Genomic DNA, 15,743 nt, shown 5'->3' with positions numbered 1-15,743 from the left:
CCTGGATCACCTGTTGAGAAAGAAAAAAAAAAGCAAGCAGAAGAAAACGAGAGTAATAAACAAGATCACAATGATATATGGGAATATGACAGTAAATACTAAATATTAAACATTATTGTGCAGCACGTGAGATCGACAGCGCACAGTGTGCTTTGAGGTAGGAGCCAAAAAGGGTGTAGTTTGTGTGTGTGATCACCCGTGTGTACACCTGTGAGCATGAACGCGCTTGTTTTTAAAAAGGTTCCTTCATGTAACGATCTGCTAGAGGGTGTGGGGGCCACTGCCCCGACCTCCAGGGCATGAAGCAGGTATGGAGAAGATCAAGACTCCAGACATCCAGAGGCCCCAGAACACAAGAGACCAAGGAAGACCAACAGAGGGCAGCAGCATGCTATCCCAGAAAGAGCTGAGGAGAGTCCCAGATGAGGGGTCACTCAGCAGCCGCGGAGCAGAAGCCAGGGGGTTGCAGTGACGTGCCCGTGAGCTCCGCCGGCAGCCAGCTGTGCCTGAGTGGCCAAGCCCGGGCCGTGAGGCCGAGGGCACCCCATCCCAAAGTGGCCCGAGCGAGCCCCAGGCTCCAGGCCCCGATAAGCAGCCGCCAAGGAGTGAGCCGGTGGGTACCTGGGCGCCCACCCCGGACACAGAGAACCACCAACGCACTGATGTCTGAGGCGTCCGCCACCGGCAGGGGAAGTGGTGGGGAGATGGGCCTCAAACCTTGGAGGGCCTGAGATGTCCCCAGAGAGGTGGCGTCTGATACCCAACCTGACATATAGACACAGACAAACAGGCACACACAGATACAAACATCTATTCCCACCCTCATGCTCTCATATACAATTGCTCAACACTCACCCAACGTGGAGACAGACATAGAGAGACACTGTACACACAATCACACTCCCCAAGCGTACTCTAAGCCCCGAGTCTAGGTACCCTTGCCCTGGAGGGGAAACTGCACCCAGACTCAGGTGGTGTAACCCTTTTCCCTGCGGTGGGGAGAAGCAGACCGCCCGACTCCGCAGCAGCAGGGAGGCCCCATACACCAGACCCCAGTCGGACGGCCAACTCCTCCTCCTAGCCCCCCGCTCCAGCAGGCCGCAGAGAACGGGGGTGTGGAAGACTCAAACCTCCCTCCACCCGCTCATATGTACTGTTGATGTATGTGTGTTCTAAGGTGCATTTAAAACCCAGGAGGGCATGGAGCCACCTGCCAGAGCAGCAGGTAAGCGTATAGTCCCTCCTGCTAGCCCTCAATGTCTACATGTATTTAAAATTGAGAGGCGGGCAACACGCCAGGGGTGAGGTGTACACCCTGATGGTAGTTTGGAATCCGTGTAGCGTGCCCACCCCAAGATCCTATATGTATGTGTAATGAGAGTGTGAGTAATGTGAATGTCTAAGTTGTGGGATAAAATTGAGGCAGAGGCAGCCAGAAGGGGACAGAGGGGGGATGTCTCCTCTGCACCCTGGTGACACACCCCTACCCCAAGGCCCTGCATGTGTGGGTGATTGTGGTGGAGCGGGAAGAGGGAGGCCGCTGGAGATGGGGAGGGAAGGAAGGAGGGGCAGTGACCCTCCCTGGGGCCAGCTCCCCGCTGACCCCAGTAGGCACCCCATGCTGTGCAACCCGCCAGGAAAGGGGCCCAGGCCCATCCGGACCGGGGCCCAGTGCAGCAGCGCCGCCCGGCCCCACAGAGCCCGGGACAGTTCACCTGACCCCACCACAGAGAAAACTGCACCCACCCATCATCCACTCATCTTCCAGACTACACAAGACAATAGACGCCCAGGCTGAGATCTTCCTCCACCTCTCCTGTATCTCCCCTCCTGCAGAGAGAGTTCCTGAAGAGAGGAAAGCTCCTGCAAGATGTGACAACCTCCCCCACCAGTTGAAGAGCCCCCCCAGGTGGCTCGATGCACCGGCGGCACCCTGCGCCAGGGCCGGGCCCCCATACACCCACCCGCCCACAACCTCGGCAACACACCAACCAGGACCCAAGCCCCTGAGGCCCGGCCAGGGCCCCAGCCCAGAGACGGACCGCCCCCAGAACCTCACGCCCATCCCGGACCCACCCAGGGGCAGCCAGGCTACCAGGTCAGTAACCCACGTCCGTCAGCACAGACCTCCCTAGCCCGCTGCACGCAGCCACAAGGAAACCGTCACCTAAGAGCCAACAGAGCCCCTAATTGGCCATGACCGCTACCCCGGGTTGAGCCCCCCAAGGAAGATGCTCCTGGGGAACCCCCCGACGCCCTAAGCCTGTCCCTACCCCCCAGATTTTGGCAGATTTTCTGCCGGAGGTTTTTTTCCTGTTTCCTTCCCACTGTTGCCAAAAATCACGTCACAGAGGTGATTTTGCTCAGACCTCTACATTGGCGAGACCAAACAGCCACTTCACAAACGCATGGCACAACGTAGAAGAGCCACCTCCACAGGACAAGACTCGGCTGTCAATCTGCATCTAAAGGACAAAGGTCACTCTTTTGAGGATGCCAATGTTCACATTTTGGACAGAGAAGAAAGATGGTTTGAAAGAGGAGTGAAAGTGAACGACCATCTTTTAACAGAAGCCATCTATAATCCAGTTTTGAGATCCCCTCCCAGACGCCTTAACGCCCACTCACATCCTGGGCCATTTGACCTCAGGAAATCACATGATAGGGTGGGGCTAGGTTTCACAATGGGTTCCCCTTGGCTGATTGTGACCCACACCCGTTTTCACATCTTGGCTCGTGTGATTGGGTAGAGGATCAAAAGGGGGTCCATGACCCTCTTGGGGACACTCCCATAGGGCTTAAAATCTGGGACTGTCCACCAATTGCTCTTAGAACTGAAGAAGCTTCTCGGATGAGAGGTGAAACATCTTCAAGGAAACTTAAAGAAGTCCAGACGCTTTTCTTTCCAAGCTTCTTAGACCTCACAGAGTAGTATATGGATTTGAGTGAAAGTGTTACTTCCCTCATGTTGACTGGAAATCATAATTTACTTGCAGGTGTTGGGTCTTGTGTTACTACTGCAGTTAAGAAAATTACTGTCTTTCTATAATACAAAGTGCAACTTGGCTACTTTTCTCAGTTTAGAAAAAAACACTGTACAAGTAGTCCTTGTGTTATCCACTGTTACACACGATCCAAAGAGTAACTGCAATCGGTGCCAGGTAACACTATAAAAGTTGTTCTCACAATGTGGTGTCCAATCCAATAAGTAAGAAAACTTACACTCTTTCTGGTAGAAACTTCATGTTCTCAGAGTTTTTAAAGAACATTTCACTAACATCACCTTGTAACATTCCCAAAGCGTTCCCAGATGGTTAATATGTAGAGGTTTTTATTATTTGGTAGACATTCAGGAGAAATTCAGGACAGTCTGGAAATCTTTAGGGCAGCAGTAATATAAAACATCCCTCCTGTGTGTCCACACTGAGATAACATTTACAGTGCCTTTAGTGACATTATGTTTTAGCTTCTCTATTGTTCTCAAGGAAATAAATGCAGTCTTTCTGCCCATATAATAACCAAAATTGAACATTCTACTAAAATCATACAGTAAACTGGGAGTTACAACCTTTTCACAATCATAATGTAACCTTTTAATAACATCCTTGATGTTTGGTGAGGGTTCGGGACATTTGTCACCTATAATAATTCAAAGATCCTTCAGTTTCCTTCAGTAACATGTTTGTTGAGTCCAGCAATGACAGGGATGAGATGCAATACTGATTAAAAATGTGAATAAGATGACGTTATCAGGCAGTTTCTCTTTGTTATATACAGAGAGTGAGCAAAAAAGAGAGATTATCTCCACACTGCTGACGACTGAAGAAAGTGTCAAAGTTCTGGAAAGTTACAGCCCCCTTTTTTCCACAAACGTGTTGGGGAAGCTGTTTTAAGATGCTGTTTAAGCCTGCGTCATGCAATTTACTGAAAAACAGACGGTCTTGGTGAGATAAAACAGAGTACTGTAAGTGTAACAATACAATGTCTGTTGTTGTTCCATAATAGGAACAATGTGCCATAGTAAACAACACTTGACCCCGAGGGTAGAATCAATACTCACCTCTTTCACAAGACAGCATGTCATTCAGCCAAAAACGCTGCCTGGCCAGCCAGATAGCCAAAGCAACAGATGTCTCCATCAAGCCAAAAGAGTTTATCTGCACACAGTTTCTTCCTTTTTATTGTAACATCATGAATATTCACCAATACAAAAGCCACTGCAAGTTAAAATCAACTTTCGAATACACTGTTATTTATTCTTTTACCATTTGCACAAAGCGGACACAATATATGATGAATTGTATACACCTGGACGCAGTCGGCTTATATACTGACCGATTCTTCACACCACATAAACTTTACATAACCACCTTTAAGAGAAGAGAAAAAGAAACATACTGAGTTGAGCCTTTTAAAGAATACATTCAGACAGAACCACTTTGGTCCAGGAAAGGGAGTGACCCAAGCTCCTAACTTTAAATGCAAACATGGTTATGGTCACAGCTTAAAATACATGTAGTAGCTTGAAGCTAAATTAGGATATAGCTCTACTGAATCCTATTTTCTTTGACGTGTACAACATTCCTTTATTACTTTGTGAAATGTCTACAAAACAATGAATAAAAGATCTAAAAAAAACACTGCAAAGATACTTGTGGCAGAACCACGCTCGATGTACTTCCCAGCAAAAATGTAGCTGTCTACCTGCTCTATTACTATCCTCAGCAGATGTTGATGAAAAATAACCTCAGCCTGCAATTTTTTCCCACCTCAACAGCAGGAACTGACTAAAGTGTTAATGCACAGAGCCTTGATCTGAATGAGAAACACGTTGCTGCTGTGGGCTGCAAAATGGCACTGAGGAATCACAATGAGAGTAGTTTCCATAATAAAACAGAGAGCTGTGTCTTCTTCGTGCCTTATACAGGCATGGTGTTTGGGAATGTCCTGTGGTGCTTTACTGTATATGCTAGAGGGAGACTGACTCACACTAACCTCTGACCTCTGTGCTCTGTGTCAAGCCACTTGCACTGGTTTCTATCAAGCCTCTGCCCATTATTCATCTTACATCCACAAATCTGGAATACTGAAACTACACACATTCATACCCTGAAAATACACACACCCACTCAAAGACATGCGTGGGAAATATGGACTGCAATCAAATAAAATCACCTGTATAAACACATATATAGAGAGACATATTATCTACCAATTATAAATTAACATTGTGCAAATAGTTACATACAAAGTCAAGTTCAGTTAGTTCTGGCAAAAGGTTTCAGCAATTCAGATATTCATTTCTGCTCTGCAGATTTCTTCCCTTCTTCGAAAATAAATGCAATCAGACACAAATGTACCGCTGTCTGATTAGCTTTGTTTGCCACTCCAAAGCATGCTTGTTCAGCTTTTGTGGTGCAGAGTTTTGTTCAAAAGTGTTCACAGCCACTGCAGACATGGTACGGTTGCACATTAGACTCTGTTTGTATGGTTACTGGGAGAATCCAGTCACTAGCAGTCATTAGCAAAGACGTTTTCGTCTGACACGATGGCACCGTAGAGTGAATTATTCACGCAACTCTTAAGTTAAGCTCGCAAAATGTACGCAGTCTTCATGCATGAAGTCCCGAGACCATCCTCGTGCCAGAGGTGACGCGCCATTTTTAGGAACGATGCTGGAGTCGTGTATTTTTATCCTTGATTGGATAACCACCCTGGATTCAGGGGCGAGGCATGTAATTCGAAAAACATTTTGATGGCAAAAGGAAAAGGAAATGCGTGTAGTGGCAAAGGAATTCGACTATCACCTTAAAAACACACACAGCAAGTTTAAACAGCTGCAACAATAGCAATCAGCAGTATTCAACTAATATAAAAAAAGATGTATTTTAATCTAAAAGACATAAGAAAGTCAAGTGATGATGATTTTTAGCTTATTTATAATTGATCCTATACCATCGCTTGACCTCCTTTAATGTCGACACGCAAGACGAGAAAGACCTGGGGACAGCAGCTGCCAGCTTCCCATGAGCCCTGAATGAGGTCACTTGAACAACACTGTGGTCACTATATTGTTTGAGGTATAGTCAACAGAATGTTTCTATTTTTTCTGCACATTTTCATCTTAATCACGTAGACAGGAAAACATTTACAGATATTAGAGCAAAGCAGATATAAAAAAAGGTTTCCCATCTGTTCCTACCGCATGTTATTTTGTATGTTTTGTAGTCTTTTTTGTGTGTATTCAGTTCAATGCTCTCTTTGTATTTAAACTTTAGTACCAGAAATTTGATAGATAGGATAAGTTAAAGCAGAGGCTCAAGCAAGGACCCTGTGACCTTTACAGTTGGGTTTTTTGTTTTTTTTTGGTGCTTTTGTTACTTCAGGTTTCATGTTTGGTTTATCATTACGATCTTCCGTGGCTCATCTGCCTTGGGATGCTGTTGCAAAAATTGTTCAGCATGCAGCAGTTTTTTATTCTGTGCTAAAAAACATCTAAACTAATCCGTTCACAAGACTCGCAGCACATTCGAAATGTCAGCGTGGATTTCAGCCCTTCCTGATCCTCCTCTCAGACTGTGGCGACGGCTCTCCAGTGACGTAGATCTCTGAGGGCCGACCTGAAAAGTGACACCATTAACTCGGCTCTTTGCAGCTGAGCAGGTCAGTCTGTCAGAGCGCGATGAGAGCCCAAAGCCATCGAACTTCCTTTTTTAAGTAGTCCCAGTAGCTTTCACAGGTGGCTCTCCATGTTCTCTTTCTGCACTTCGTAACACTGCAGCTTGTCAGTAATGCTGATGTCCTCTACCAGGATATAGTTACTGACGGTCCCCTCGTGCAGCAGTGAGGCACACTTCCCTTCCTCAGTACTGTGGACCATGCCATTTTGGTTGCTAGCGACGAGCATGTGCCTCTCCTCGGGGCTACAGACTAGGGCGGTGGTTTTGGCGATGTCTGGGAGGTGAGGCATTCGAGGGGCGTGGTTTAAGAGGCTGGCTGTTTTTGTGTTTGGGGTATTGCTATAGGTGTGGCGGTACTCCTCCTCAATGTTCCTCCCTAGCTTCCAGCGCTTCCACTTCTTCAGGATCTCGGACTGCACCTGTGGAGACATCAGAGACATAAAGTAGACACTACAAAGCTTTGAACATCTGAAGATGGTGTTTTTGTTGTGCAATCGAGATGACTCACTTCTTTGTTGACAAAGCAGTACAAGATTGCCACCAGGAGACCCTGTGAAGACAAACAATACTGATTTCATTCTGTCTACTAGCCAATTTCACCCACAATATTCACTTACATGCTACTCTGCAGCTATGAAAACATGAAACTGAATGTATTCTAATATATGCACCACACTCCAGGCAGAAACTGCAAGTTTGCTTCTTTAAAAATAAACCGCAAGTGCCTTTGAGTAACATCTGTCTTAAGATGTAAGCCTCACAGCTACGTTTGCCATCTTTTGACTTTGAAATTCTCTTTTGCTCTGTCTGTTGGTCATCTGTCATCTCTGTTCCCAGTGCCTAAAGGTCACTCTAATTATGTCACTGTGTGACAAAGTCATTTAGCAGTGCTCATAGTGTGTTAATTTAATCTCTTCTGACACACAAGTATTACAGCACATCACGACTGTCTCAGAGATGGAAAACTCACAGAAGCAGAGAGAGACAATTATGCAAGATTATTATTAGTATTCATATTTTTTTAGTAGCCTACAACATACATTTTGAACTTCTAACTGTGATTCAGATGCTGTTACGGTTCAGACATTTAATTTTGTTAAGCTAACATTTGTTAACCTACAAAAACCAAAGCTTAAAATTGCTGTTTCAAACCTTTTGGCACATCTGTCCACACAAACACTTGATATTGATAACACCCATTCACCCTTGTTCAGGACTACTTGGCAAGCACAAAATTAAATTAACTAGTTCCCATCAATCAATCAATTTGTGTTAGTTATTCAGTTCACAAGCTGTCACAGGGCGAGAGGTGATGCACCCCGGACAAGTTGCCAGTTCATTGTAGGCACTGAGTACCATGTATTACCAAGTAGTTTTCCATGGAAAGCGTCGAGGGCTGTATTTTAGCCCAAATCACAATTCTCTCCCCTGAACTTCACCTTTTTGGTACCAAGCAGTAAGTGATACGTAAACAAATCAGAGAAAAACTGGATGTGAATCATGACCTCCTGCCTCAAAAACCTACCAGCAACTGCCACCCTAAGTGTCTCCATATGTGGACTTCGTCTTTCTGGACCATTACGCCTTGGCATCCATTCTTGGCACAGCTGTAGCATGAAGGCTGTGTTGTGTGCATGTCAGACAAACCGTAACCCTTTTTGATGGTTTGAGGTGTGTATTTTCTTTTCCTGTTCTGTACTTATGCAAGGACAGCCGAGTTGAATTATTACACCACACAAAGCTTTAACAATAACTTTCATTGAAACCAGAGATGCCTTAATTCACTGTCCTGAGGCACGCCACTCTCCTTAAGGTGATTAATGATGCTGAATCATACTAGAAATAGTGTTGTTGTGAAAAAATAAACATGTTTCAAAGTTCATGACTGACAGTCATTTGTTGTTAAAGTCCAACCTGGAAGGAGGAGAAGAAGAGGTCAGAGAAGAGCCTGGTGAGACGCAAGCCGATGCTGCCACTGGTGGACTCATCTGTCGCGAAGATAAAGACCACGTTGTGGATCCCGAGCAGCGGGATCAAGGTTAGCGTCGACTTAGCCAACCTGGGACGGAGGAGAGGAGAGACAAAAGGACAGAAAGCAAAGACTAAGCAGAGAGAAAAAAAATGCAAATCAAGAGAAAAACAACATCATATTCACACTCACCGGAACTTATAGTCTGTGTATCTCATTTGGTGTGCTCGGAGCTTTGACACGAGAATTTTGATGATATGGATAAAGATAAGGAAGTTGATCTGTAAGAGACAGAGAAAGACAAAGTTATTGGAAATACTATACTTATATTATGCAAAAAGATGCTGTCATAAAGCTCATCTTTCTCCAGTACAGTGGAGATGGATCTTCCAGATGCATACAGGCCCAGAAAAATTGTGATTAATGAGAGAAATGGTACAAATCTGACTTCTAAATATCACAAAGGATCAGCAGATAAAAGCATAACTATCTGCATTAGTCCCAATAGCTGTGCAAAAAAGTGTTTTCAAGCACATTGGGAAACCCTTTCATAACAGCTGGCATTTCAGACAACAGTAGGTGTTCTCCTGATGAAATCACTTATGATGTGACCTTTAATATTTTAAAATAATTTGTCATGGGTAATTTGTGGTGCTTGGACCTAATGCGTGCATTTAATTTCTGTCACGGATTGTTATATCAGCAGCCCAGTATGTACCGGCATGAGAATTTAATGGTGAACGGAACTGTAACGCTGCATATTTAAACCATACAGTAACTTGTAATATTTAAAAAAGGAGCTCAGCCATAGCCATGATAAATTGTTATTTAATATAAATACACACTTACTGGCCGTTTCATTAGGTACATCTTACTAGTATCACTTTAGAGCCAATACAGAAGGTGTTTTAATTCATCATGGCATAGATCCAACACAGCGCTGGAAAGATTCCTCCGAGATGTTGGTCCATATTAGTTGCACATCCATGATGCGAATCTCCTATTCCTCCACAGCCCAAAGGTGCTCTACTGGCTTGAGATCTGGTGACTGGGGAGCTTGACAATAATGAACTGTTTAAGAAACCACTTTTACATGTGACAAGCTTTTGGACATGCCAAGTTATTCTGCTGGAAGCAGCCATCAGATGATGGATACCATGTGGTGATAAAGGGAAAGGCATAGTTGACAACAATGCTCAGGCAGGCTGTGGTATTTAAATGATGATCATTTGGTAATAAGGGGTCCAAACTGAAAATATATATCTCTTTTTTTATCGCTCTGTAAACCATAGAGATGATTGTACGTGAAATACTATGACCAGCCTGCACGGTACCGACAACGTGGTGCATTCAGCATCACTTAAATCACTTGTCATTTTCATTCTGATGCTCAGTTTGAAGTACAAAGTTTATGCCACAATTATTTACTTTAATGAGCAGTTGATGCTGTACCTATCAAAGTGGCTGATGAGTGTATTTAACAGATGCAAAGCTAACTATAGGCTGACTAAATCTGTCAGCACACTGCATATTAAACCACCTATATTTATCTACATATGCATATCTGTAGTTCTATATTTGCACAGACTTGAATAAAATTGCTGTAATTGTGAAAGTATCTGTAACACCTGAAGCAGTCTCACACACACACACTACACACACACAATCAATGTGCCGTGCAGCTTGAGAATGGTGGGATCAAGATAAAGAGGGAAACGGTGAAATTGGGACCAGCCCTCCCATTCCAACAGGAACTGAAACACAGGAATTCCTGTGGGATACAGGTCACTTAGCTGGACGATAAATGCATGGAAAGTGCCAGGATGTCTGGCTTCACTTAAGAGCCACGACAAATTGGACTTGTGTAAATGCTTAGAAGTGACCTTTGCAGAACACACCTCTAATAAAAGGCCTGGTGACAGGATGAATAGAGGTTGCAGAGCTGGTCACAGTGCAAATATTAATTTGATTTAATCCATGAATCTTTGACTCCTGAAAGGCTTCACAGAATATTGTGTGAAGCACATCTTATCTTTAACACAACATGAATAAAAGAGGCGTGTTTAATATTTAATAGTGCACGAGTGGGGGATAAAAATAGCTGGAAATGCCAGATTGACAGTTACACATATACCATTTTAAGGCGAAGCTGCTTTTTTGCCATTAACGTTTACATGCAGGAATAATTGAAATGTTAAAAAAGGACACGGCATAACAAGATGCAAAGACACATAAAGAGGAGGACGACAAAATTACCATAACAGCTGCCAGTATCGGAGCGCGTATGATCCACCAGTATTTCATGTTTATATTTTGCTCCCAGCAACTGAAAAGAAAAAAGAAAAGCACTGAATGAAATATCAGTGAGAGACCACCTGACATATTTCCTCTACTCTACTAGAACGATTGTGGACACGGCTCACACTGTAAAACATGTTGTTAAAGCTTTTAAGACTTTACATAAGAGCACAGTGTGACCTTAAAAGCACTTCATTTACTGCTTTGCAGAATATTTGGAGTCCTGCTGAAAGTTAACATGAAATATTAAGAATGTGCAAACACAGCTGTTAAACCAGACTGGCATCCAGCAGGAGATAAAACATGTCTGTGTGAAAAGTTCAATTGCAGCCAATCCTTCATGTAGTAAATTGTGTGTTAAATTAACCACAATTTTAGGAGAAAGACAGTCTGCTGACTTTTTTTGACATGGTGTCCTGATATAAATGTTACAAGTTAAATTTAAACTCGTTGGCAGGTTTTCACCCTTGTTAAACAACCTGGAGAACAAGGAAGAGGGAAAGAGAGGAAAACTTACTGCTGATTTTCATACAGGTATTTAATCGCCACCCATGGCACGAGGAATATTAATGGGGTACCTGTGAAAAAAAGAGTTGTCTAAATGCAAAACAGCCAATTAGCATTTAACAATTTGTGTGCTGTTACTTCATTTGGCTCAATGCAAAAAGTATCATATAACACATAACTGACTTGGATCCCCTGACTTATGACTTCACAGATTCAGGCCAGCTCACCCCAACCGATGCACTGGTAAATTTTGAAGTAGTTCCTCTCTGTAAACACAGTGATGACCAGGAGGTTGTGGAGGTAGATGCCTTCCACCAGCAACCAGTAGCTGTTAGCCATGATACTATACTGCATCATAACCATGGCGATGCGACAGCTGATCATTGTCTGCAAGAAAAGGTTAACGTCATATATTTTACACATATTTTTTACATTTAGCCGATGTGAATGATGACATCAACGCTGCAGGAAATGGGAGATCCTTCTGCCGCTTAGATTCGGGCTCTGTGCCCACAGCGGTAAGATTTGACAACAGCAGCAACTTTAAACCCAATTTCAGCCAGCTGTGACACGCAGCACAACCCAAGCGCACATGGTCCTTCATTTATATATGAATCTCTTCTGCAGTAAACTACTGTATTTTATCCTGACCCTCTTGTTACATCATGAATTGACTGTGATTCACCGCATTTTTTTGGAAAGCTGAGTTCAGTTTCACTAAACAGGCTGAGACCTGATTACTGGCAGACCTACTGAATCAAGGAATCAATTACATAGAACCTGTCTGACAAAGTGAAACACGTCAAAAGCAACGCATCAGGTCACAATATAAAGAAACACCTGAGAAACAAAGTCACTAACATCTATCAGCCTGGAAAGGGTACAAAGCCATTTCCAGGGCTCCAGGACTCCAGTGACTCACTGTGAGAGCCAATAGTCACACATGGGGAAAACTTGGAATAGTGGTTAACCTTCCCAGCAATGACCGGCTCCAACAGCACATTGATGACTCATCAAGGAGATCACAAAACAACCCAGAACAACATTAAAGAACTGCAGGCTTCACATGTCTCAGTTAAGTCCAAAGTTCATGATTCAACTATAGGAAGGAGACTGGGCAAAAATTGCACCGAAGGGAGAGTTCAAGGAGAAAACCACATCAAAAAGAACACAAAGGTTCATCTTATATTTGCCAAAAAAAAACCTCATCTTGATGATCCTTAAGGCAGAAAACTAAACTTTTTGAAAGGTTTCAGTCCCATTACAACTGCCGTAAAAGTAACATTGCATTTCAGAAAAGGAACATCATGCCAACAGTAAACTGTGGTGGTAGTGTGATGGTCTGGGGCTGTTTTGCTGCCTCACGACCTGAAGGACTTGTTGTAGTAAATGGAACCATGAATTCTGCTGCCTATCAAAACATCCTGAGGGAGATGTAGAGCTCAAAGTTCACCTTTATAACACACTGTGAACATACTATAATGATCAGAGCCTAAATCCAAGACTGTTTGGCACTTTTATTTTATCAGCTAAGCAAAAAAAATAGAAGAAAGATCACAAATAAGAAAACATTTGTCTCATTTCCACCTCTGATAAACTCCTTTGGTGATCACTGTTAAACACGAAGAGCAACACTGACCTCGTTGTTGACCAGCTGCTCTACTGGAGCTATAGATGCAGGGGGGAATCCCTGCTCCTGGTCTCTGTTCAGGCCCTGTGCTATGTGGCTGGTTTCGAACAGAGCATCTTTGATGAGGACAGACAAAGCTCGGAGGATGAAGGAGGCAAAAAGATTCATGTGGATGTTGTTCCTCATGCAGTGGAGTTTCCTGACGAAGGAGAACCAACAATCATCCAATAGGTAATCTGTGTGGTGTATCAATCAGCTGGGTTTGCTCTCTTAAAATGTGCTTGAAATGATTTAAAGTGTAAATGATTATTACCTAAAGAATATGAGGATGCCAAGAGCCAACACCAAAGCAACCAGGGATAAGGAGTAGCCCACTGTGTACATGATCCGAATATGGACATAGTACTGCTGCAGATCAGAGCACACGTTTGTTAAATCTTTTTCATTTTTATCTTTTATTTATAGTAAAATTAGATAAAATCTCTTTGTTCTTTAGTTTCTCTCAGCTATATCTAATGCTTTCAGAGCAAGTAGAATAAAAAAAGACTATTCTTACCAGATGTGGTACTTGTTCATGAGAATCACACTCGCTGGTATTATATGTAGTCACCCACTGGCCATTCACATCACATTCCTGATACACCACGCCATGCTGAACTACACGCACACACACACAAACAGGCCTCTGTGATTTACTGGGAAGTCCAGTCATAGGCAGCTGTCCTTCTCTGCAGGGCATTTTAAGTGACCTGGCATATTGAAATATTGTGTATGGCCAAAAACTCACACATGTCTTACCTTTACGGTGCCAGGGCAAATACCACGGGCATGGCACAACAACAGTAGTGTTAGGGAGTCCATCGGGCCAACAGGCATAATTGTTAAAAGTCCTGTTGCACACCAGGCCTGTGATTAAACAAAAAAATCCATAACATCATAATATATATGCTGAGAAACCACAGACTATCTCTGAGAGTCTAAAACTCGCAGAATGCATTAAAAATTAATTATATATGATATATTTGGAATGATTGCTGCTAGTAGCTATTATGTAAACATCAGGGCAATTTAGCTTGACTTCAGAGTCCTGACCTCCTACTTACAGTATATCACGTCTTCAATCGTGTTTCAGAACAGAGGACCGAAGCAACATTAACTGTACGGAGAGATGGGTGTCCTTGAAGAGATGTATAGGCTAAGCTGCTCTTACGCTAATGGAGGGTGACAGGAAAGGTATGTAAGTGCTGCAAAGTGGTGTGATTTTGCATGCAGTGTGGGAAGCAGCCTTTCTGAAAGTTGGAGCAATCTGCTGCACTAACCAGCGAGCATAAAACATGATAACGGTCTTTAATGCGACTGAAGGGCAGCGATTAGCGTGTAGTTAAACATTTTGCAGATGGGAGCAGCTTTTTACTGAGCATGAGCAGAAAGTGAGCGTGGTGTAGTAAATGTATGACTGGAGAGGAAATCGCTGCCGCCACACGGACTGGTGACCAAACTGTTACCTGTTCTGCAACATTAAAAGGCTTTTCTCAACAATGTGTATGCAAATCATGCAAATATCTCTTACTGTTGTATTTACATTGCTCTGAAATGTTGCACATTTTGCTGAAGTGGTTATAATTAATAGTTTTGTATTAAAAGGTTATAATACTTTTCTGTTGGTTCACTGTCATAGCCCAACTCAACTCTAAAATGTCTGCTTGGAATGCTAAAGAGCAAACTGTTACAGTTACCATCTAGCTAAAGTGTTTACTGAAGTAGTTGCTCTTGAGTTTCGTACTCCTTAGCTACCACGGCCCCTTTATATTTATTTAATTCAGGCTGATGGAAAAGGACCTCCCTATTCCTTCTCCTTTTCCTTCATTACAATTGCTTTAAAGTCTCTTTGTGCTGGTTTCATCTTTGCCTTGGGCTGTCGGCGTTGTGTTCATACCTAAATACTAAGAGAAAGATCATATGTGTTTTCTAATTCGGATAGGGATTTGTGTTGGTGTGTGGGACTGTAGCCTATAGCTTTATACTGTTAAATGGTTAGTATGAGACAATGTGTTTCAGGTCATTTTATGGAGAAATGTGAAAGTAACGAGTAGTGTAACAAATTACTTTCTCCTGGGGGTAATTCATTAATGTACTATATTATTTTAAAGAAAAGTAATATGTATAATATTATTTTTTTGAGTAATGACAAATATTTGACCTCACAACATGCAATTCATTTGCATGGTGCTTAGAGATGGTGGTGACTCTCAAAGAGGCGCCAGTGAGAATCGATAAGGAATCAAATTGATAAATCAGCAGTAGCAACCAAAATAAGCAAAATTTGGGGGTTTTTTGGATAACAGACAGATTTTAGTATACTGTGATATATTATGCTCTTGTTACTTGGTCAGAGTGAAATCTCTAAAACCTGATGATATCTCCAATGAATGAGTCACACTTAAACACTTTTGGAAAATGGTGCAGGTTGGATTTTGATAGCAGTGTGAGGGGGTCTAAAGTTAAAGCTAAATTACAAGTCTAACACAGTGTTTAGCTGACCGGTGCTTGGTGGATCTCGGCTGTTGTTGCGTTCACACTCTTCCCTGTACAATTTCCAGCGCTCCGTCACCTTTTGCAGGGAAACAACAGCAGAAACCTAAGGAGACAATAACAGGAA

The 15,743-nt window shown here is 43.1% G+C and overlaps 1 protein-coding gene across 5 annotated transcripts in view; it reads right to left on the bottom strand.

Annotated features, from left to right (window-relative positions):
- Positions 1-4,162: 4,162 nt before the first annotated feature.
- The window catches only part of gcgra (glucagon receptor a), a 49,439-nt gene continuing 37,858 nt past the window's right edge, over positions 4,163-15,743 (bottom strand). For all 5 annotated transcript variants that reach the window (XM_031736482.2, XM_039611364.1, XM_039611366.1 and 2 more), the window contains exons 3-14: positions 15,626-15,722; positions 13,883-13,990; positions 13,641-13,741; positions 13,398-13,492; positions 13,094-13,283; positions 11,682-11,841; positions 11,465-11,525; positions 10,906-10,975; positions 8,842-8,930; positions 8,595-8,739; positions 7,189-7,230; positions 4,163-7,099 (exon numbers count right to left, since the gene is read on the bottom strand). In XM_031736482.2, coding sequence (XP_031592342.1) covers positions 6,734-7,099; positions 7,189-7,230; positions 8,595-8,739; positions 8,842-8,930; positions 10,906-10,975; positions 11,465-11,525; positions 11,682-11,841; positions 13,094-13,283; positions 13,398-13,492; positions 13,641-13,741; positions 13,883-13,990; positions 15,626-15,722 — 1,524 coding nt within the window. In that variant the 3' untranslated portion in view covers positions 4,163-6,733. The remainder of the gene's footprint in view (positions 7,100-7,188; positions 7,231-8,594; positions 8,740-8,841; positions 8,931-10,905; positions 10,976-11,464; positions 11,526-11,681; positions 11,842-13,093; positions 13,284-13,397; positions 13,493-13,640; positions 13,742-13,882; positions 13,991-15,625; positions 15,723-15,743) is intronic.

The sequence above is a fragment of the Oreochromis aureus genome, linkage group 4 (assembly GCF_013358895.1).
Source record: "Oreochromis aureus strain Israel breed Guangdong linkage group 4, ZZ_aureus, whole genome shotgun sequence".
Classification (NCBI taxonomy): domain Eukaryota; kingdom Metazoa; phylum Chordata; class Actinopteri; order Cichliformes; family Cichlidae; genus Oreochromis; species Oreochromis aureus.
This window is presented reverse-complemented; position numbering and strand designations above follow the sequence as displayed.